Here is a 24,228-nt window from a genome sequence, read left to right on the forward strand (position 1 = left end):
GCTTCTACTGTGTCGTCTGGATCTAAAAACCGTAGTCCATTCAGCCTCATCTCAATCAGAACCATCTCTTACTTGGACATGACCTGAGGCAGGTCTGGACCTGAGGCAGGTTTGGAATAGAAGCTTCCATCTGCCGATCTGATCAGAAGAGTAAATCATGGAGATGCAGTATCAAAGCAAAGCTGAGGTTTCCACACAGATCTGGAAGCTGCTCTAAGGAGATTCATAACCAGCATCTCAACACTTCATAACAAACACCCCCAGCATCAGGATGTCAGGCTCTCTGCAGCTTCTCACAGTCGACTCCATGCCGGCCTCTTTGTCTCTGATAAATCATATTTTGGGAGCTGAAACCTTAAAGGTCATGAAGCTCCAGTTTTGAAAATCTGTCGTTCAAGCTGTCGAGAGGAAGAAGTAGCAGGCAGAAATAACTCTCTGTTGAATGTTCATCTGTCAGCTGGGATGTCAGCTGTCTTTTCTCAGAGAAATGTCCTGTCATCTCTGAAATCTGGAGGTTTCCTGCTATCTCCTCAGCATCAGTTTGAGAGGCAGCAAATCCGCTTCCCCTGAAGTCCTCCAGATTAACTCTTTGCATTTGTTTCTCTTTCAAATGCTCGAAGAGGCTTCTGCTGATGTGGTTGATCTGATACAATACTCTTCACTAGATTACACTGCACAAGACAAAACTCCCTGTCATCACCTCAGCCTGCAAGCTGCTTTTTCCTTCTGCTTTTTTCCATTGCTGTTATTGGAGGCAGATTTGCAGCAGCCTACATGGCATTGTTGCTACCAATATGCTTTCCAGTATGTCCTTCAATAGAATAAATCCCAAAGCATGTTTTTAGGATGACATCAGACTCACACACACACCACCTCTACACCGCCTGCAGGATCTGACTCTCTAACAGAACGCAGAGGACTGTGCTGGTGGAAGAAGAAATCCCTGTTTATGATGCACGTCTGCATGCAAGCTTCCTGTGTTTGATTTGCAGCAGCCATATCCTCCAAACAGATGCATTAGCTTGGTTATGCATTTATGTGCACATTATTGATGCAATTCATGACTGCAGGGATTTTCAGCGGTGTGAGTTTGGCTCCTTCCTCTCTCACCGAGAAGGAGAAGCCCTGAGGCCCCGGAGCTAGAACAGGTCCAAGGACAGGACGGTGTTGGAAGGAGTCACGGTGGATACACTCGAGTAACTCTCACAGCGACTCTCTCTTTTATGCTTTCTATTAATTACAAAATATCAGGTTATTGGCCATCAGGCTCCAGAAATCAGCAGAAACTCTAATTAGTGACTTATTTCTGTCCATAAATGTCATTGGACTTAATATAAGTCACGTTGACATGACATGTCTGGACAAACATCTAATTTTGAGACTTTTCAGGCAAATATATGACTTAAATGATCTGTAATGAGCAATATTTGCAGGTGCAGTATGCTAAATAAATCTGTAATGCTCCTGAATCAAACTGTCAGCTGATTTCAAGACGCAGGTACATTTTGCTCACCATGTTGTCATATATTTTCACTTATTAAAGCACTTCAGGACTCATTTCTGCTTGTAATATCTGGAATAAGGTGTTTATCTGGACTTCAAATATAAATGCAACTCATATGAAGTCTAATGAGACATTTTTGACTTGCTGAGATTTGAGTTTTTCCAGTGTTGAAATAAGGAAACTCATGCACTATGTTTTTAAATATGTAAACGTGCAGGACTCAGATTTCTTCACATTCATTGGAGGGTGACACAGAGTGAGTGCATTATGGAGGAAGAGATGAAAGGATAAAGGAGGTGATACATCACATAATGCCCCCCGAGCTTATAAGTGAAAATCCCAGACATGTTAGAATGATCTGAGGCGACCAGAGAGAGCAAGGAGGAGGTACAACCGCAGGCTGTCGCTGTGATTGATGGAGAGGACGGCGTTCTTTTCAGAAAGTGGAGATGTCTGACTTTGGACTTCAACTTTCAACAAACAAGTTGTAGAAGTTTAACTATGAAAGTGAAAAGTGTCCCGCTCCACCTCCTACAGTTTCTCTTCAGTGTTCCACGGGCTACTTGATTTTACTTTACCAAAGGGACGTACTGAATCAGTTCTGTCCTTTTCTTTAGTCTCATGGTTTGTTACATGGTCTAGCCGGTCGATTGGTGAGCCACAGGCATACCTAGCATCCCTACACACTAAACAGTTACAGCAGATAGTGACCTCTGTTTTAAACAACGCCTCACACCCTTTACTCAGTGACTTTCAGCTTCTTCAGTCTAGTGGATGGTCTTTAGTCCCCAGGTGAGGAACAAAGGGGAACAAAACCAGCTTTGTTCCTGCTGCAATCACTGAACTGAACAAGCCAGAGCGTTTTGTTTGCACACACAGACTCCAAACTCTGATTTTAAGAGTTCAGATCTTCTTCTTTATTCAAGTGATTTTTATAGTTTTTTTGGTTGATTAGTTTCTGAATGCTTTATAAACTGGACCTCAGGACATGTTAGCATGTTAAGCACTTAAAGAGAGTTTCCTTTAACTCCTATTTCTTCTCTCTTTATGTCATGATCTGATATCTACAGAGAGGATTAGGGCCACTAAAAAACATAAAATTAAGGCCCCTTGCAAAAAAACTCATAATGACCGTATAAAAATACCTTGTTGGAAAATTTCAGAACAATCATAGAGAAATGGAAGTGAACAATTCTCAAATTAAATCTAAATATAAAAACAAATATCCTTTAAATAAACTGAAGTGCAGCTGATGCTTCAGGGAAAGACAACATGCTGCCAGACCTCAGACTGTACACACAAAAGGTGCATCCTGACCTGCTTGGTCTTCACCTGCTGCCACCAGGTTTGTTTCGCTCCACTCAGTGAGCGATGAGAGAGCAGCGCAAGAGACTTAACCCTCCTGTTATGTTGCGGGTCAAATTGACCCTTTTAAAAAGGCAATTTTAGGCAATATGTGTCTTCCAATCCAGCTAGCATGTGACAGAAGAGGTGTTGTGTTAATTTATCAACATCACTTCATAAAAAAACCAAAAACAAAATTTAAACTATGTTATAAAAAACTATATTTATATTAAGGGGTTTCCAATGTACATTAAAACATTTTAACGAATTCTAATGAAAAATGAGTTATCCTCACTGAACCATGATCTGTGAGGATTAAAGAACACCTGGACTAAATATTAATTTAAATGGTTAGTAATGAAGTTGATTTAAAAACAATCTGATTGGGATTTTTGGATAATTGAATATGCCCCGGGTCAAATTGACCCAGGAACATTTTTGCTGTTCCAGAGAAACGAACATAACAGGAGGGTTAATGATGCTGAACAAGCGGAGGGAAATGCAGATAGCGCCATCTACAGTTTAAAAATAGTGTTGCAGGCTACAGTTCTCTCAAATGTGTTGAATTGATTTTGATCCACCTTTATTTGTATTGATTATTTATAGTCTTGTGATATATCCTTACATCCCTAGTATTTGTTTTTTAAAGTTTGACTGCAGCTCCATTCAAATGAATGGAGGAGACAGTTTTTGATCTATACTGCAGCCAGCCACTAGGGGAGCACTTTTTGTGGCAGCCTCACTTCAAGCCGAGCGAGATGTCGTCCGTCTCATATACAGTCTATGGGCCGGGCTCATCTGTGGCTCTGATTTGCATCAGCCTGTGATACCAAATGTGCTCCAGTCAGATTTTACATCTGTCTAATGGAGACGCATCAGAATAACTGGGTGTGTAAACGAGAGTTCAAATTACAGTAGTGCACATTTAATGGAGCTGAACTGTGAGTCTGTGCAGAGAAGACACCCGTGTAGTTGTAAAAAAGCAAGCAGCTCTGCCACAGCTGAGCCGCTCTTCACGGTACAATACTTCACACTTCCACAATTAACACTTATTACTATTTTTACTCAGCACCACCCACCACCAAGTGATCCTCTGATTGTGAGTTAGTCCCCATCTTAGTCCAAGTATTACATCTATTTGATACAAGCAGACAGTCCTTTTCACTCCAGAGGAATAAATATCCACTCAAGCAGCCTTAACTGAAAGCAGATCACAGAGCGTGCACCGCTCCCCTTTCACTATCTGCAGCTTTTATTATAGGAGTTCTTCTTGCAGCTTGAGCCGGACCAGAAAAGAAACGGTGTTTATGTGAGCATGTGTGCAGGTGGATTTGTGTGCGTGTCTGCTTGTGTGAGGAAACATGAATACAAGGGTATAAATGTGCCGTGGCAGCAGTGACTGCCGACTGGAGGCTATTTTAATGAATAGCGCCATTCAGGGCAAGACATGAGGGAACAAATTTGCTGAAAACACTTCCTTCTTTGAAGGGCCGCAGCTGGTTGCTGACTGGTTGCTTGCTGGCTGGCAGGCTGACTGGTGTGTGTGTGTGTGTGTGAGTGTGGGTACAGCAGGTGATAGCCCCGCTCCTCTTTATTGCCCATCAGTGCCAGGCTTGAAAACAACTTCTCCATTGTTGCTCGTAAATCAAAACCACTAAATGCTGTTTCCGACTCAATTCCTATTTTGGACTGCGGGCCGCAGCCATAACTTTGGTGTAATGATCATTCAATTACAGGCCACTCAGACAGGGAGTGAAGGAGACCCATAAAAGCGACCCCCCCCCCCCCCCCCCCCCATCTATCATATTTCTCCTGGCGGCCGCGTGGGAATTGCTACATCTGCCTTTGTCACCTAGTTTGTGTGTGCTTGCATGAATGCTTTCTCACACATCCACCTGGTTTACATGGACGCCGTGTGCACACTGGAGCGTGTAACATTTGTAAATCCTGCTCCAGAGATAAATTGTTATCACACCAGAAACTGCTCCCTGTCCCTGACTTTGTCTCCTTCTCCCACCATCCCTCACACTCATTGCTTTCTCCATTTCCCACTTTACTCAGTGTCACTCTCTCAGACACACTCTCTCCCTCTTTCTTGTCTGCCCCCTCCCCCTCATCTCTCTCTTTCTTTCTCTTTCTCTCCCCCCTTTGCTGAACTGCCTGTACTCTGTTCCAGCTTTGATAAGACAGGACAGCCCAACAAGCTAAGCAGAGCTGTATCCCTTTACTTCATCTCCTCACAGTTAACCAGTCGTTCAGAGCGATGAGGAATCTCCTCCTCTTCACTGCCCGTGCAGAAGTATATTGACCATCTGTTTTCTGGAGCAAAATACAGTTAATGCATCGGTGAGGGCTTGTCTAAAGAGAAATGGTTCAATCACGCAGAGGTCAGGAGTTCAGAGCGTGCACGAGCCAATATGAGCCTGTCAGCAGCTGCATGACCTGTCAGCGTGCCCGGGGCGAAAATCAAACACTGCTCACTCTTTTTATGTGACATGAGATACAGTTAGGAGTTATTCCCCTCAAGACGTTTTTTTAAACTATTAGTATTAAAAATTCTGCTAACAGGACATTATGAAGAATATCAGGTACTGCAAACACACGAGAACACAATCTGCAGTTTTTAAATAAAATAATTATTAAAAAATAATGAAAATGAATAATGATAAAAAACAATAATAAATATCACAGTGATAATACAATAATTATTGTAACAATAAAATGTTAGTTTTATGATTATTCTTATTAGAGTTGAAGAAGAAGAAGAAGAAAGAAGAAGAAGAAGAAGAAGAAGAAGAAAGAAGAAGAGAAAGAAGAAAAGAAGAAAAGAAGAAGCGAAGAAGAGAAGAAGAGAAGAAGAAAGAAGAAGAAGAAGAAGAAGAGAAGAGAAGAAGAAGAGAGAGAAGAAAAAGAAGAAAGAAAGAAGAAAAAAGAAGAAGAAGAAGAAGAAGAAGAAGAAGAAGAAGAAGAAGAAGAAGAGAAGAAAAAGAAGAAGAAGAAGAAATAAGGAAAATGAAATAATGATGATAACCATTATAAAAAATTACAGTATAATAATGTTTTTATTTGTAAAGGGACCATGTAGAATATTTAACATAAATGTCACCATTTGATGCATTGTATAAGAGTTTGCTTAAAGCTAATTTAGATCTGCAGTTCCTTGGTAGGTCAATAATAATAATAATATAATAATAATAATAATAATATAACTACTACTGCATCATCCTATATCCATGAAGCAGCAGTATCTGCTCAGCTGATCCTGGAGAAATCCTAACGTCCTGCTTTACATCTAAATAACTGCAAAGTCCTCACGTACCTGCCCGTGGCAATGCTTGGAGGGGCCACAGGGGCCAGTGCCCCTGTAAAACTGAACCTGGACCCCCCTGTTGCCACCCCTCCACACCAAACAATATTTTACAATAAAAAAGCTCAGAGCGCTAAGGGCTCATGTTGAGTGTAAAGAGCCTGACAGTATTATATATCCTATATATAGTATAAAGGGTCTCTTTTGTCAGGGTTGAATGTGTCCCTCTGACAGCACCCTTGGCCCCAGCCTGGCCCCCCAGTAAAATTGGTCTAGAACCGCCACTGATACCTGCTGCACAAAGATGACAAACTAATAACAAACCATCTTTGTTACTTAAAGACAGGAGTATCTCCTAACATCTGAAACACAAAGTAAATAAAACTGGATTAAACTGAACAACCGGGGCATGTTTATTTCCTTGTGTTGCCTTCATGTGCTGTTGGGATTGTACGGTAGTGGTATGTCGTTAATTCAAAAAACCTAAAGAGCATAGAGGATACAGAAGTTAAGAGAAGTGTCTGGTTTACACATTACAAACAATAGTGTGATTTTCTCTTACTTCCTGCTTGTGTTAAATACTTGATTCTGATTGGCCAATGCCCCTGATGACAATCATTCATTCTCATAACAAAAGAGAAGGAGTGTTCTTATCAAAACACTGGAAGGAGTTCTGTATGTTTCACCTCTGCCTGTTGACACTGTGGCAAAAATATTACTTTCTAACTAAAGATTAGCTTAACTTAAATGGATTATTGACGCTTCTCTGAGTTCATATTTGTGTCTCTTATTGTAACATCAGGACATATTCTATGAAGCTGTGAAGTGACACATGTTTCTAGAAGTGTTTCTGCCTCTGAATAATAAAATACTTTCTTACATCATCACCATAACACTGCAGGATGCCTCTTCTTACTCTGCATTGCTAAATGGTGGCTATATAGCTAGTCCTACTTTAGGCCCACTCCCTCCCCTGTGGACTCTTTGGAAAATAGTTCTGTGTCTGCTTGGACTCAATGCAGGCGCTAAGATACAAGATGCACATCCAGTGATCAATACGTTCTACATCAGTGACTCAAACACATTTTTACTTGAAGAATTAACTCCATGGTTTAAAGAGGGACTGAAATGACTTCATGGTATTCAAACTGCATCTCAGGAAAAACATTACTTTAACGTGTTTTCATACAGAAATCATAAACACGGAGCTTTATGAGCTGAGCAAGTTAACAAGAAAGTACAGAGACCTTGTAAAGAGAGGTGTTAAACGCTCAGACACACAGAGGAAAAATAACTCTGTGCATGCTCCGACTACAAGGTGGAGAGATCCCCGAGTGCTGCTTGACGGAGCTGATTGATATATCTGACACTGGCCGTCTAAAGAGCGTGATGGCTGAGGGTGGAGAGACTGACCGCCATACAGCTGTTTGTTTACGATCTACAGCCTTACATATAATCAGAATACAGGATATGATCAAAGACCCCAACATCAAGACCGATCAGATCCAGTCCCATCTTCCAGACAGGCTCATCTGATCTCATCTTAATCCACCATGAGCAGGAGCACTTTTGCCATTTAGCAAGTTACAGTGGCAAGGACAAACTTCCTTTAACAGGCAGAAACCTCCAGCAGGACCACTCATGTTAGCACACCTCTGCTGAGACCGTGTTGGAGAGAGGATAGAGGGAGATGAAGAGAGAGAGAGAGATGATAGGGGGACGGATAGTAGTAGTTGTTAAATGGTGAAGGAATGACAGAAGGAAAGGACGGGATAATAAAAGGAGACAAAAGGAAGAAGAAACATGGAAAGAAAGAAAGAAGTAAAGAAAGAAAAAAGAAAGAGAGTAAGAAAGAAAGAAGGAAAAAAGAATGAAAGAAGGAAGGAAGAAGAAAGAAAGAAAGAAAGGAGGAAGATAGAAAGAAGGAAGGAGAAAGAAAGTAAGAAGAAAGAAGGAAGAGAAGGAATGAAAGAAGAAGAAAGAAAGAGAAAGAAAGAGAGAAGAAAAAAGAAAGAAAGAAAAAGGAAGAATGAAAGAGGGAAGGAAGGAAAGAGAAAGAAGAAAGAAAGAAGAAAAAGAAAGAAAGAAGAGAAAGAAAGAAAGAAAGAAGAAAGAAGAAAGAAAAAAGAAAGAAAGAAAGAAGAAGAAAGAAAGAAAGAAAGAAGAAAGAAAGAAGAAAGAAAGAAAGAAAGAAGAAAGAAGATATGAAAGAAGAATGAAGGAAGAATGAAAGAAAGAAAGAAGAAAAAAGAGGGAAAGAAAGAGGAAGAAAGAAGAATTTAAGAAAGAAAGAAGAAAGAATGAAAGAAAGAAGGAAGGAGAATGAATGAAAAATGAAAGAAGAAAGAAAGAAGAAAGAAAGAAAGGATGAATACAGACCCTAAAAAGGAATCTACAGCAGAGATCCAGAGGAAACTACGAGACAAGGGAGCTCAGGGACTCCAGGTCGGTCTATGGTTAGTAACTTTAATGGGACAGGAAGAGTTAAAGTGAGAGACAGGCAGAGAGAGAAGAGAGGGAAAGACAGGATCCCAGTGTGTCAGTCTAAGCCTATAGCAGCAGAACTAAGACCTTCCTTTAACAGGCAGAAACCTCCAGCAGGACCAGACTCATGTTAGACACACATCTGCTGAGACCGTGTTGGAGAGATAAAGTAAAGGTGTTGATGATAAATACTTGATGAGTGAACACGGTGCCTTTAAATGACATGCAGCTCATTTACAAACGACTCTAGGAAGTGTTTGGCCTTTAAAACCCGGGGACACAGATCCTGCTCTACCCCCCCTGACAGTGTCCTTGTCTCCCTCCCCCCTGAAACAAAGAAAGCTGGCCTTGGTGCGGCAGCCCTGTAACTTCTCGGGCTGAAAATGGCTCTCCGTGCTGTCAGAAGTGGCTCCTGCTTTAACACCTCAGGCGGAGGAGGAGGTGGAGGTGTGAACTACCTGGCAGAGGTTCCCAGACGAGCTTCACAGGGTCTCTGTGAACAACATTGGCAGCGAGGGACTGAATAATTCCAAATTTTAAATTCAGCCTGGAATGAACGCCAGCCTCCACAGCGAGCCTGAACCGAGCAGGCTGTTACATCATCCCGCTGTGCGTTTGTGCTTGTGTTTGTGCGGGCAGATGTGAAATGGAGTAGGTGTGTGTGTAGGTGTGTATGCATAAATCTGTATGTTTGAATGTGTTATAACAAAGCTTCATTTACTCTGTGCAGAAACCAGGGCGCCCCTCTCTCTCTCTCTTTCTCTGTTTAACACACTGTGTACTCTGTCACTATCTGTTCACTCACTCTGCCTGTTTCTCTCTTCTCTCTGTCTTTCAGGGACACCATCTAAGCCAAGAGTTCGTCTTCCTGGAAACACACACACGTGCACAGAAACACACACACACACACACACAACCCATATAAATATATCTCTCAATAAATAGATGACAAACATTTGCCAAGCACTCTTTTATGCCGCCTCAGTGCATTGTATTTCTTTTAAGTACTCCCTTGGAAAGTGAGTGTGTTTAGAGCAGATGAAGCAGCTCTTATTGCCAACCTGACCCGGAGCTCACAGCCTGTGGGCCCCGGCGCTGGAACTGTTTCAAACAGGTATCAAATCTCTCTCAGTCTCCCTGGTTTCTTTCCCCCTGTGTTTAAAACAAAAAAGCCACACATGATGAGGACTCTCTCTCCCTGTCCGTCCTGAGTGGATGGGGGGAAGATGGAACAGATCCAGGAGAAGATCCACAGTGTTTCTCTCTTTCTGTACGTGTGCACCATGCATGCATCCCCCACATGAGAACGACTTTTGCATGTGAGCTAAAATGACACCTCCCTGTTAATGATGCTTAAAACAGGGACTGAGAGAACTCTCAGGAACTCTCTCACTTTCATCCCCTCTTTTTGATTTTCCTTCCACTCCTCAACACTTCATTTGCAACAGCATTTTTTGGATCATTGGCTTAATTTCCCCTCCTCCTGATGGAGTATAGAGGGTGTGAGGCAGGATCCTCAAAGTGTTTTATGTGTACTACAGACACAGAGGCCTAGTTGGAGAGTCACCGTCACATGCAGATAAAGGTCCTGTCACACCTTGACGATTACACCAGTGTTTTCCTGACGTATCTAAATGCCTCTAAAATGCTGACACATGCTGATGTTTATTTCAGCTTTGGGCGTATACATAAACATAAACATAACTTAAGCCCAACTCTAGTCCACTTGAGCAAAGAGCTCGTTAATGACAATTAGGGATGCACCGATCTGATCCTGGTTTCTGATATCAGCTAGATCGGACTCAAAAAGCTAGATCAGATATCAGTGACAAAGGGCTGATATATGTGCAGATCCATATGACAGATCTATTCATCTCAGTTCTATGCTTCTCTGTGTTTACACAGCCATGTGCGTCTCCTACATCATCAGCGCCGTACGGTCTGTGCATGTTTCCCCAGTGGAGCATGATGGAGGATAACTAAAGAGGCTCTGCAGTTTAGCTGCATGTCACACTTCTTTTGGTAACAACGCCACTGGAAACTTGCAACATGTGCAGCGGTAATGTTTCCCCTGATGGCAGTCGCTCTGAAAAATATAATGGAAGCAGACGCTTTTATCCAAAGCGACGTACATACAAGAACAAGAACAACACAAGCAAAGATCTAGACAAGAGGAAACAAGATCAGAGGAACAAAGTGCTTCAAGTCCATTTGGGTACAGGTACTGCCAAGCAGTGTAAAGACAATGCACAAAGTAAATAAGGAACATCTACAATGAAGGAACCAAACCATTTAAGACCTTCCATTATCATCATCAACAATTAACATCACCACAATAATGACCAAAGTACCAAGTGCTGGGTTACTCCAGACCTGAACACAGAGTCCCAGAGTAGACCAGGACAGTGAGAGTCAACTGTAGCTGGAAGACATGATCTGCCCCTGGGGACAACAGTGGAGAACAGTCTAGCTAAGTGCATAGTGCTTCCTAAAGAGCTGGGTCTTTAGCTGTCTTTTGAAAGTAGAGAGGGACTCTGCAGATCGAATGGAGTTGGACAATTCATTCCACCATTTAGGGACAACAGAAGAAAGAGTCCAGCTAGTGGTTTGATTTTGAGCCTTGTGTGCTGGAAGCACTAGGCGCTTTCAGAGGCTGAGCGTAGCGGGCGAGAAGGGTGTAGACCTGGATGAGGGGTTCCAGGTAAAATAGAATAATAAAATAAATAAAAATATGGCAACTATTCCAGATATATAACACTATGTACACTTCTATCTGATAATATAGGTAAGTTAAAGGAGGAAGAAACCTTCTATTAATGGATTCAAAGTGTGAAAAACGGACAGGTTGTTGGATTTGATTGATCCGGATCCTTGAAATGAAGGGATTCCAGCCTCTGGTTTAACTTGGAACCAGGTACAGTTCACCAGTCAGAAAAGCCTGAAGTTACCAAAACATGATTCTATCCTCACATTAAGGAACAGAGGTTGTTAAATCAATACCAGGATCGGATCGGCAGATACCAAAGCCCAGGTATCGATATCAGGACCTAAAAAGTAGGATCGGTGCATCCCTAATGACGATGTATACATTTTGAAATGAGATGCACTTCATTGGTGATTGAAGCTAGGGTTAGTAGTCACGGAAAACTAGCATGCATTTGAATGCAGCATTTCCTGGGGACTCCGCCTACAACTTAAGGCAGGAGTATGCCAGACATTTTATCCATATGCTACATACGTCCAAAAATGTTGTGCATCAGAACTGGAGGTATTTGTCCAAACCCAAACCTGAACCCGAACCTGTCAGGTCTGACTCTGGCTTGCATGGTAAATGAGCATTCAGGTGAATCTGGACTTGCATGTAAAGTGATAATCCAGGACCTCCATAAGATCGCATCATTCCTCTGGACAACATTTAACCAGCTGAGAATGTTGTCACACTCAGACAGGGAGGCCGTACACGCTCATGCCCGCTCTCTTCTGCAAGCTCTGCACGGTGCTGCAGGTCCACAACGAGATGTGGAGACTCCAGACCCAGAGCTCTGCAGAGACAGCGTGCTCATCCTCCAGCGAGTGGGAAAATGTACAGAGAGCTGACTGGGAAGACGATGAGGTATCTCTCTACATTAAACGACCGTCATGGAAGATGAAACTGATGTTCTTGGCTGGTGGAAGATCAACAGACCATCAAAACTAGCAACATTAGCCAGATCAGTACTGAATCATGTCAGGGCAGTCGGGCTGTAAACGGGTTTGGGCAGAATCCTGTCAGGCTCAGGTCAGGTCTAACTTTTAATGCCCGACTACAGCTCTATTGTGCATGCCCCAAATGTTTTGACTTACTTGCCTTCATCGTCCTTTTAACTTATACAAACGTACCTCTAACTGCGCCGGCTAAATCATCAAGGTGTGACAGGGCCACAAGAAGGAGAGAGTGGAATGAAACATCCAAAACAAGCTCTGAAACGTGCACACATGCTAATGATCCACACTCCTAGTCCTCCACGTTCTCCTCTCTCACCCTGGAGATTCATCCAGACGTCAGCGCCTGATTTAATCAGAAATCCTGAAGTTGTGATCTCTCAGAAACACCTGCCTCCAGAAATAGAATATGCAAGTTGCACCAGATATTAAACATGAGCTGAAGCTGGAAGATGTATAACACGGTCACATGCATTAGAGAAGAAGAAAGAGTTAACCCTCTGCTTCACTCTCATGTCTCCTCTCCTGCAGGAGGTTTAAGCCTCTGTGTCCTCACACTGTCATCGTTTCCTTGTGTATTGTTGCTGTTTATTGTAGTCAGTTAATTGAAGTTAAAGCATCCCTACACCGGTTGCCAATTAATCCTGGAGTTGACAGCTCAGGCGTCTGCTTTCATTATGAAAGCAGCAAAATATAGAAACCTAAAGCTATCATCATCAATTACCCCCAACGCCAAAAACATTCATTAATCCACTTGTGTGGATTTGCATTCCATTACACACCATTTCCAATTAAGCAGAGAGGGTAACATGTTTAAGCCATGTGGTTTCTATATATAAGCTGATGTATGTGTGTGTGTGCGCGCGTGTGTGTGTTTGCTTCCTCATGACATCCATCATCCGTGCAGATGTTCTCGTTAAAGCCGTCTGTGAACGCAGGGGAATGAAAAAGCGGCACACTGCTGTAAAAGATGACACTCCTTAAGAGAAACACACACTTCCTCATCCTTGGTTGTTGGTTTTTAATTCTGCAGAGTGTGAAGCTGAACATGATGTGTGTTAACCTTTTAAAGGAAGCTCTCTCTCTCTCTCTGTTGTGTATATATATCCATGTTTTTGTTATGAGCACTTTAGATTTCAAACACACAACACAGAAGAGCTGAATTCAACAAAAACCCCATGATAGATAAATAATGCATGATTAAAATGTTGCATCATGGACTTTTTTCAGAGAATCAAAATATGCAATGCAGTAAAAAAAAAAAAAAATGCATATGGCCTCTGGTCGGACTCCCAGGGTTTGGATCCAATGCTTAGAACCAATCTTTGAAGATGCAAAGCTTTTCAAGCACCAGGAGAGGAACTCTGTCGCCAAACAAGAACATCCACATTTGACTATTGTGCAAAAAACCTCAGATGACATCCAGTGCCAAGGATTTTTAAATTCTCCTTTTGTACAATACCTGTGCATGGAAACTATGGTTCATGTGTGACTAGGGTTAGGATGTTAAAATGTGATAAGGATATTTTATGTGCAAAGTTTGGACTTTTAAATTTTTGATAAATTGAAAAACACGTTGGAGTCCGAGCTCCTGACGGCGCTGAGGGATCCTTCCACGGCCTGTTGTTGCATGTTTTCTTCCATGTGTGCACCACAGGACTAAAAGAACAGCAGCGTCACACTCTATGAACTGTCTTTGTATCCTTCCACTCGCTCTCCTTCGTTCACCTCCTTCCTCCTCCCTGCTCTGTCTCTGGGACGTTTCAGCTCTCTGTGAAGGGAACCTGACTTCAAGTGAACTTGCAAAAAACCACCCTGATGGATCTGAAACTTCAACAACCTCCCACCTCCAGGATAAACTCAAGAGAAGACCGTAGGTGTCTGGGTGTGTGCTCGTGTGATTGAGGACTTAGCTGGTCTGACCTGACCGATCTGCCCCCCCTGACCCCCCCTGGGCCTCGCTGCTCAGCGCCATGGCTCCACCACGAGAACTGCACTTGCATGACCTCGGACCTTTCCTGTGCTTGTTAGGGTTGTTGAATGTAAAAGGTTGTGAACTCCATGGAATATAGGATTGTGTTTCTGATGGCGAGCGCGGCCGTGATCTGCCCTCCTGTGATCTGCTGTGACGATGTTTCACTGAGCCGCTGTTATTCTCTGTTTTCATTTGACTCTAGAAGACGATGAATGCTACACATTATTATTTGATGTGTATATTTTGTGAATATGATCATTTCTGTAAGTTTGCTCTTTGTATTCTAACTGTTTCCCCCTGCTTGATGATCAGCTGCACTTTGTTTTATCATGTGTACTAATCTGAATGACCTCAACTTTTCTATTTTAGTATTTTAGTTGCTCTACATTTCCCCCTTTATTAGTTCTATCATCATGAGGAAGGCTGTTTGAGTGCAAAAGAAACAAGAAAACACTCTTCAGGAAATGTATCCCCTGTTAGTAAACAAGCCCATACTCACTTCTTCTCCCAGCAGGATTGTATAAAACTATGTTCAATAAAGACAGAGTATGTATATATATATATAAACAGAGTATATGTCTTCTTCACTGAGCATTCATGGAGACCTTTCACACCAGATCCATGTCTGTGCTCTCTCGTCCAGGACCTCCAGACAGCTGGAGTCATGTGACCAAGTCTCCTCATGTTTGTCTTTCTGGTCCTCTGAAAACCTCTGACCTGTTGACTCCAGGCCTGGCTCCGCTCATCATGACTTTGGTTTGTTGTTGTAGTTAAGTGAAATACGATCTGGTGATAACACAGAGTGTTTTATTCTGAAAATTAACCGGATGTTTTCATTTGGTTTTGGTGAAACCTGACTTCCTGTCCCGCTCCATCTGCTCTGTTGAGATTGATGCGTCGTGCTCCGGCATCCGGCACAAATAGAAGTCTAGTGGATCTGATCCGGAGGACTCAGACCTGCTGGATCAGAGACGCAGCCGGAACGCAACAGAGCGGATCCAGTGGAAGTTAACACATTGACTAGAATAGAAACCGATCAGATCTGGTGGGATTTGGCCGAAGGGAAGGAAAGAGAGCCAAGGAAAGGAGAGGAAAAAGAAGCTAAGGGAAGGAAAGCTGAGGAAAGGAAATGAGCGCTAAGGGAAGGAAAGGAAAGGAAATGAGCGCTAAGGAAAGGAAAGGAAAGGAAATGAGCGCTAAGGGAAGGAAAGGAATGGAAATGAGCGCTAAGGGAAGGAAAGGAGAGGAAATGAGCGCTAAGGGAAGGAAAGGAGAGGAAATGAGCGCTAAGGGAAGGAAAGGAAAGGAAATGAGCGCTAAGGGAAGGAAAGGAGAGGAAATGAGCGCTAAGGGAAGGAAAGCCAAGGAAAAGAAAGCTAAGGAAAGGAAATGATTGCTAAGGGAAGGAAAGATGAGGAAATGAGCGCTAAGGAAAGGAAATGATTGCTAAGGGAAGGAAAGGAGAGGAAATGAGCGCAAAGGAGAGGAAATGATCGCCAAGGGAAGGAAAGCAAAGGAAATGAGCGCTAAGGAAAGGAAAGCCAAGGAAAGGAAAGCTGAGGAAAGGAAAGGAGAGGAAATGATCGCTAAGGGAAGGAAAGGAGAGGAAATGAGCGCTAAGGAAAGGAAGGAAAGGAAAGGAAAGGAAATTATCGCTAAGGGAAGGAAAGGAGAGGAAATGAGCGCTAAGGGAAGGAAAAGAAAGGAAAGGCACAGTCTTTGTTGTAAAGGTGGAGATGGAATCTCTGTTCGTTCTCATTATTGCCTCCATTTTAATTACACGACATACGAGGGAGGAACTTCTTCATCTTTACAGACGCAGAAAATTCAATTTCTGCACGATTATTAATCTCTGTGTTCATGCAGATAGTTATTAAGGTTGAATCTATCCCGTTGAATTATTACATTAACCACACGCGAAGACAATCATTCTCATTTCACACATGAGTGCTGCCGCACACAATAAATGAGACTCCCCTGCTCCCAGTTAGCAGAGAGGATTGCTGGGAGTGACATGGTGCTTCAGTCAGTGACTCACACACTTATATAATTCCCTCTGTGTTGTGTGCTATGAATGGGTGAGTGTTGATGGACATTCAGTGACACAGTAGCAGGTATTAATGATCGGAGTGTAACGATTCATCCACTACATCGATCTGTGCTCGGCTAGTTGGCCTTCAGGACGACATATATGGATCTAACATCGTTTTAAAAGGTAATAAATGGATTGTATGGATACTAGGATATAACTCATGTGATTTAAGCACAGCAGACTTTATATGGATGTGTTTGTTTTTTTACACTTTTAATTATAAAGATGATAAACGTTACTCAATTCAGGCTGCCTGTCTGTGACGTCATCACCACGCAAGAAGTTCTCCAGAATTTTAACCAGAACCAAAAAGTTCAACCACATCTCTCTGGTTTCAGCTCCCTGTATATTTCAGAATTGATTTTAAGATTTGACTGATTACTTTTAAAGCCCTGCATGGTCTTACTCTGAGCTATACAGCAGACCTTTAACACCCTATGAGCTGACGTGTGCATTGAGATCCTCAGGCAGAGGTTTACTGTTCATTCAAAGTCCTAAAATGAAAACACACCAATTACCCTGCTACTTTTTATTGTTTCTATGTTCTTACCACTTTGACAGTTTAGATTGTTTTCATTTTGATTTTGATTTTGTTTCCTTTAATGTAAATTCATGTATGTCTATATATGTATTTGTGCAGTGTCCTTGAGTGCAGAGAAAGGCGCCTTTAAATAAAATGTATTATAATTATTATCAAAACCAAAAGGGGGACGGGGCGCTCCCAGTGAGGGGTCAGACTCTCTGGAACCATCTGCCCGAGGAGACCAGGTCTGCTGAGTCAGTGAGCTCTTTTAAATCCCTTCTTAAAACAGACTTTTATCACAGAGCCTTTCCTGATTTTATCTGACTTTATTTTATTTTAACCTTCTTAAGAAATAGATTTTAAAAGAATTTCATCCTGTAGAGTTCTTTTAGGATAATTTTATGTCTTTTAAAATATGTTTTATTCCTTTATCTTGACTTGTGTGATTTTATGATCAGCCTGTTTTATGTTGCTGCCCATGTGAAGCACTTTGTAACCTGGTTTTGAAAAGTGCTCTACAAATAAAATTTCTTCTTCTTCTCTTCTTCTTCTTCTTCTCTCTTCTTCTTCTTCTTCTTCTTCTTTTCTTCTTCTTCTTCTTCTTTTCTTCTTCTTTTCTTCTTCTTCTTCTTCTTCTTCTTCTCTTCTTTTCTTCTTCTTCTTCTTTCTTCTTTCTTCTTCTTCTTTTTCTTCTCTTCTTCTTCTTCTCTTCTTTCTTCTTCTTCCTTCTCTTCTTTCTTCTTTTTCTTCTTTCTTCTTTCTTCTTCTTCTTCTTCTTCTTCTTCTTTTCTTCTTCTTATTATTATTATTATTGCGGTCCAGTAGAAACACTTTGCTTTTGCAAAGACAGACGTTCTAAATAAGTCCCTCTCTGTGTGTAGGATGTAAGGTTAAGTAAAAGGTTGACCTCCTGTTAATTCACCTGAAGTGTTGTTTGCACTTTATTCAAATGAAAGTGAATGCATTTTCCATTAATTGTTTTTACTTGTGTGTTTATATCCAATTAATGTATACCTGATTCTCTTACAGGAAACAACAGGAGTCTAGGACTGTCCAGTATCAAGGGATTTATCTCACAGACACACTGGATGAATTTTTGTCTGAAATGTCACTGAATCATTTTGGATCGTATCGTTCTAAATGAACCAATATCGCCCTTTAATCATTCCACCTCTAATAAATGATCATGCACAGTGTTTCTCCTGGTGCAGATGAAAAGCTGTGCAACAAGAGGAAACCTCCAAAACCTTAAATCTGACTTTATATTTGCATTAAATGTAAGAATCTGTCCTGAAAGAATCCTTTAACCCAGAAGTGTCAGCTCTCCATTCACCCACCCAGAGTGGTGTTACCTCCACCCTCACCCTCCATCACTCCATCACTCTCTTCCCTTTCAGTCCTCCTCTCTGAGAGCGGCAGAAGCCAGCAGGCAGGAATAACCACAGGACTGGAGGGGGGAGAAAAAAAAGCAACTTTCATGACCTAATTCCTGTTCCCTTCGGATGCAAATGCCTGCGCCCCAGACCCATCTCAGTCTGGGTCACCATAGCCAATCACAAAAGGGTAGAGTGCCACCTATTTGCACAACCTGAATCCTCTCTTCTATTTCCAGCCGCCTCCTCTCCTCCTCCTCTCCCTCTCCCTCCTCCTCCCACAGACACACTGGGCGCTCCACTCCTACACACTGACTCACCATATGTTTTTTATACACGCACAGAGAAAATCACAGTTTGAGTGCACCACAGTAGCCGCACGCACACAAAGACTGACACGGTGGAATGTCTCCGTTTGTGTGCACAGATGCTCATGCATAAACAAAGATGGCAGGATTGCAGCCATGGATTCATCCTGATTTAATGACTGACTTTCACAACTTCAGAATCAATGCTCTTTTTAAAAACACGGCTCGTTTAGATCAGGTCAGCAGAGATTTACAGTTCAAGAATACTTTAGTTTCATTGTTCTGCAGAGGACAGGGAGCTTTACTGCTCTGCACACACATGATCTATTAAAATGTTGAATAAAAACATGCATTTATTAAAAAATATTATTAAGAGTGTTTCCATATTGTTGCATGACTTTTGGCCTCCAGGTTTATTAATCATCAAAGAATACATCTCTCAGTATGCAGGACGTCTGCTTGTTTTCTTCAGTGATCACATGAAAATATGTTTATTCAGAAACTTCACTGATCTTCGGGTAAAAACATCTTCTTAATTAAATATTTTATCAGAACTGTCAAAATATATTTAGTCATGGTTAATTGCTGAATTTCAATAATTAATCACAAAGGATTGCATTTTATTTCATTCTGTGCAATATCCTTACCACTTTAAGATCTTTGTATACATTGCATTCATCCCCTGTGCTTTTGTGCATAATTTAATTTTTATCATTTTTATTTCATTCCTTTTTATATCTTATTCCTTCTTTCTATTGATATTCTGATATCCTTACTTATTGTATATAAGAGCAACTTTAATGACTGAAATTAAGTATTACTTGCTGTGATTATTGCTTGTTTGCAATTCCATCATCTTTCATTTCAAAGCAGTTTTTCAGTCAATATTAAAAATAAGAAGCTTTTGGGGCGCTGGTGAACTAGCGGTCTAAGCGCCCCACATACAGAGGCTACAGTCCTCATCACAGAGGTCCGGGTTCACTCCCAGCCGGTCGACCATCTACTGCATGTCTTCCCCCGCTCTCCCTTACGATAATTTCCTTTCCTTTCCTTTCCTTCGCTTAGTGATCATTCCTTTCTGTTCCTTCCTTTAGTGCTCACTTCCTCTCCTTTCCTTCCCTTAGCGATCATTTCCTCTCCTTTCTTTCCCTTAGTGTCATTTCCTCTCCTTTCCTTCCCTTAGCGATCATTTCCTTCCTTTCCTTTCCTTCGCTTAGTGATCATTTCCTTTCTGTTCCTTCCTTTAGTGCTCACTTTCTCTCCTTTCCTTCCCTTAGCGATCATTTCCTCCCCTTTTTCCTTCCCTTAGTGATCATTTCCTCTCCTTTCCTTCCCTTAGTGATCATTCCTCTCCTTTCTCCTTCCCTTAGCAAACATTTCCTTTCGTTCCTTCCTTTGGTTCTCATTTCCTCTCCTTTCCTTCCCTTAGCAATCATTTCCTTTCCTTTTCTTGTGCTCATTTCCTTTCTTTTCCTCCCTTAGTGCTCATTTCCTCTCCTTTCCTTCCTTACCAATTATTTCCTTTCCTTCCCTTAGCACTCATTCCTCTTCTTTCCTTCCTTAGCAATCATTTCCTTCCTTTCCTTTCCTTCCCTTAGTGCTCATTTCCTCTCCTCAGCTTTCTTTTCCTTGGCTTTCCTTCCTTAGCGCTCATTTTGTTTCTTTTCCTTCCTTTAGTGCTCATTTCCTTTCCTTTCCTTCCCTTAGTGATAATTTCCTTTCCTTTCCTCTCCTTTCCTTCCCATAATGTTCATTTCCTTTCCTCAAATTCATTTTCCTTGGCTTTCCTTCCCTTAGCGCCCAAAAATATAACAAAATAAATAGAAAAATAAAAAATATGAAAGATATGACAGTATGAATATAATCTAAAACTTGACTTTAAATTTGTTATCCAAATAAACCGCAGCGCTCTCTCAGCTTTAAAGTGATTATTGTGAAATGTGTTTTATTTTAATTTTTAAAAATAAGAAAAATGCAGAAGTGCAAAATGTGCAGCACATTTCAGTAAATGCACAAACTAACAAAAACACCTTAAAGCTCCTTTAAGTGTGGTGTTTGATGAAAGTAAGGTCAACAAATAAAAAAGAAAGATACTGAAAGGATCGACCGGAGATCACTGAAATGACAACCAAAGGATGGTTTGCATTATAGAAACAGGAAGGTCCAAATATGGGCGTCTACAACAGGTGACCTGTAACTTTAACTTTCTGATGAATGTAATCTTTCTAATTGTCTGCACTGTAAAGGGGAGGGGGTCAAACCACATCCCAAACTGTAAAGTGAAACACTTCTAAAAACAGACACATCATGTACATTCTGAAATCCTGAACATCTTGAGATGTGATCGTCATCAGCCTGATTAGCTGCACCTGTCTGCTTCACAGGTAGGTGGTAACTCAAACTTAAACCTAAAGTACTTTGTTGTTATCTTTCCGTTCTGTTAGCGATAGAAGTGTGTATGACGTTTGACTCAAAAGCGGAGGGGTATTATTAGTTTCAGCAGCAGGAGGCAAACAGACACTTGGTTGGCTTAACTGTGGTGTGCCAAAAGGGACAAAAAAGCATGCAATGGAAAAAGTACCTTCATTCATTTTGGACTTTCATTACATTTTGTGTAGAATTGTATACTGAAGTTTTATATAATGCAAGAAAATGAGATCATTTTAGTTTTTAAAAAGTGACAGCAGCAGCAGGAAGCAGGAAGACACTGCAGCTGCTTAACTACAGTGTGCAGAAAGGGACAAAATAACATGAGATTGAAAAAACCGACTCATTGATTATGGACTTTATGCTGTTGTTTCAAGAGGAACACTGCTGATTAACTCCTGCCACTTTGTGTCCCTGTTGTCTAACCTACACCACAGAGAGCTGCTGTTTGTAGCATAACTGAAGCTCAACCTGCCTTCACTCCGATGCCTTTAGTGTGATAAGAGAAACAGAAGATGTGAGAAGCCTTCACCCCAGAGGGGAGATGAAGGTAGAAGTTCACGTGTAATACTGCATGTGCAAAACATGTCAAATGTTAGAAGGTGTTTAAATGTCTCCTGGATTCTCTCTCTGACTGTCTATGATGACTGTTGTTGTGAAACTCTCCTTCTTACAGGAATAAATGACAAAGAAAGACAAGTACTTGCTCTGAGTTACTTTGTCCTTCAAGAATCAGAAACTTTCCAAAACAATATAATCCAAGAAAAAGGGAATATTTCAGTCTAAATAAAAAATGACAGCAGCAGCAGGAAGCAGGAAGACACTGAGGCGGCTAAACTACGGTGTGCTGAGAGGACCAAAATAGCATGCAATTGACAAAAAATGACCCAATCATTTTGAATATTGATCAGATCGTGCCTGAATTTTATATTCCAGTTTGATATAATGTAAAAGAAATAGAATATTTTGATTTTAAATCACGACAGCAGCAGCAGCAGCAGGAAGACACTGCAGCGGCTAAACTACGGTGTGCTGAGAGGACCAAAATGGCATGTGATTGAAAATATAACCCAATAATTTTGAGTTTCATTGCATGGTGCCATGAAATGTATTCTATAGTTTCATATAAAGTAAGAAAATCAGAATAATGTAGTCTTAAAAAATGACAGCAGCAGCAGGAAGAAGGAAGACACTGCAGTGGTTTTACTACGGTGTGCAGAAAGGGACAAAATAGCACGCAATAAAAGAGTATTCACTGATTTTGGACTTTCACACTGTGCACTGAATTTTGTAGTATAGTGTCATATAATGCAAGAAGAGGACTGTTTTAGTCTTGCCCACCTCATTCTAAAGATCTTCTGCCATATATCCACTGTGTAGCATGACTTTGGTGCACACCTACCTGTTCCCACATGAAGACATGGACGTCCTCTTCAGCTCTCTCCTTCCTGATGATGTGAATCCTTCCAGAAACAGCAGGACGGCACCTGCAGGCAGAGAAATAGGAAGATGGCTTATTCTGCTGAACTTTGACCCGAGAAGAAATCGTTTACACACACACACACCCACAAAATGCAACACATGCACAAGTAAGCACACATCAAGGGTAGCTGGGGCAAAGAGCAGCTGTGCTCTCAGTGCTCCTCCACTGTGAATGATTTCCACAGCGCTGTCAGCAGGAACCATAAACCACATCAGATTCACTCAAATGCCAGACTGTCACATGCAGTCTGATTCATCAACTTTCCACACTGTCAACGCAGGAGAGAGGAAGACAGAGCGACAGATGGAAGGGGAGAAGGAAGGAGAGGTAAAGAGGAGGAAGGTGAGAAGGCGAAGCTTGGAAGATGGAGAGGTGAGAGGACTGAACTGAGAGAAGCAGAGAGAGAAATTATAAGTAGAGTCAGAGAGAGGGGAATAGGGGATTTAGATAAAAGATGAATAAATAAAAGGGGCGCACATGCAGCTCTCTCGTGCCTGACATGGCAAGCTGCTGCTGGAGAAGGAACACAACCAGCCAATAACCCAGAACACTGAGAGCCACACAGATGGGAGTCACACTCTGGCTCTCTGCGGCGCTCCTCTCCCTGCATGTGACAGAAGCACACAGAGACAGTCGCAGCTGTAGTGGCGTTTTGTGCGGAGGTGCCGGCCGACTCATTTCATTTGGTTCCATCTCCTTTCCCTCTGAAGGATGTAAGTGGTGTCATGCACACACACGGATCTCCAATTTCCATTTGCTGCCTAGTGGCGGTACAGTGCATGAAACAATGCTTACGAGCCCTCACTCCATGTGAAGCAGCGAGCACCAGGAGGATCACATTTCAGTTGTTGAATATCAGGGAAAATGTGCAGGCCTGAAGTGTTCTGGAGAGCCGGCGAGGCTTTCAGGGTCTCTGTTCGCTCCATCTTTTATCAACTGAAGAAGAACATCCTTGGTGTTTAGAGATATTATGCAATGTGTCAGTGTGTGAAATGTAAATGAGGTCTAAAAGGAGCTCATCTCAGCTGGAGTGACTTCTTAACTGTCACTTGTTGCTAAATAATTCTGAACAGGGTGAGATTGCTCTTCAGGTTGATGAAAACATTAATCAACATCAAACATCTTTACCTGTGCGTGGAGAGGGATAACATTTTAACTGATGTGAGAGTTCTGTGGGAGGAAAACACTGCTCACACAGCAGCAGGGGGGATGTCTGCAGGATGGAAGTACACTGCTGGGTGTAGAATAAAATAACTAAAAGGGAATCAACAAAAAGAGAGATGATGATTCAAATAAAGGAAGAAAATGAGCTCAGATTTTCAGTTTGGAGGGATTTGACTTCATGAAAAATAAGGAAAGGGGAGGCCAGGGAAGTCATCAGGGCCTCCTTTAAATCTGAGGATTCAACTTCTTTCAGAGACGGAGCTTGTGTTAAAATCAGTGATTTCTTTGTAACATTCATCCATCACATTGGGTAGAAACAAGCTTAACTCATTTGTATTTACAGAGCACCTTTCAAACATTGAAGCATGCAGCACAAAGTGTTTCACAAACAAACAGAGACAGAAAACAGAAGAAGGTAAAATGATACGGGGACAATACAAGGTAGAGGAAATAAAACTAAATAATAAAAACAATAAAATAAATAAACAAAATGAAAGAAAATCATTTTAATTTAATAAATTCAGATAAATACCAGAAAAATT

The 24,228-nt window shown here is 41.6% G+C and overlaps 2 protein-coding genes across 2 annotated transcripts in view; one reads left to right on the top strand and one right to left on the bottom strand.

Moving 5' to 3' along the window:
* Window positions 1-9,551, top strand: part of LOC117812377 (gamma-aminobutyric acid receptor subunit alpha-6-like) — a 62,194-nt gene extending 52,643 nt beyond the window's left edge. The window contains exon 4 of the mRNA XM_034683086.1: window positions 9,475-9,551. Coding sequence (XP_034538977.1) covers window positions 9,475-9,490 — 16 coding nt within the window. The 3' untranslated portion in view covers window positions 9,491-9,551. The remainder of the gene's footprint in view (window positions 1-9,474) is intronic.
* LOC117813322 (gamma-aminobutyric acid receptor subunit beta-2-like) overlaps window positions 1-24,228 on the bottom strand; it is a 196,973-nt gene that overhangs the window by 171,546 nt on the left and 1,199 nt on the right. Inside the window, exon 2 of the mRNA XM_034684479.1 lies at window positions 22,442-22,526. Coding sequence (XP_034540370.1) covers window positions 22,442-22,461 — 20 coding nt within the window. The 5' untranslated portion in view covers window positions 22,462-22,526. The remainder of the gene's footprint in view (window positions 1-22,441; window positions 22,527-24,228) is intronic.

This window comes from Notolabrus celidotus, chromosome 5, assembly GCF_009762535.1.
Source record: "Notolabrus celidotus isolate fNotCel1 chromosome 5, fNotCel1.pri, whole genome shotgun sequence".
Classification (NCBI taxonomy): domain Eukaryota; kingdom Metazoa; phylum Chordata; class Actinopteri; order Labriformes; family Labridae; genus Notolabrus; species Notolabrus celidotus.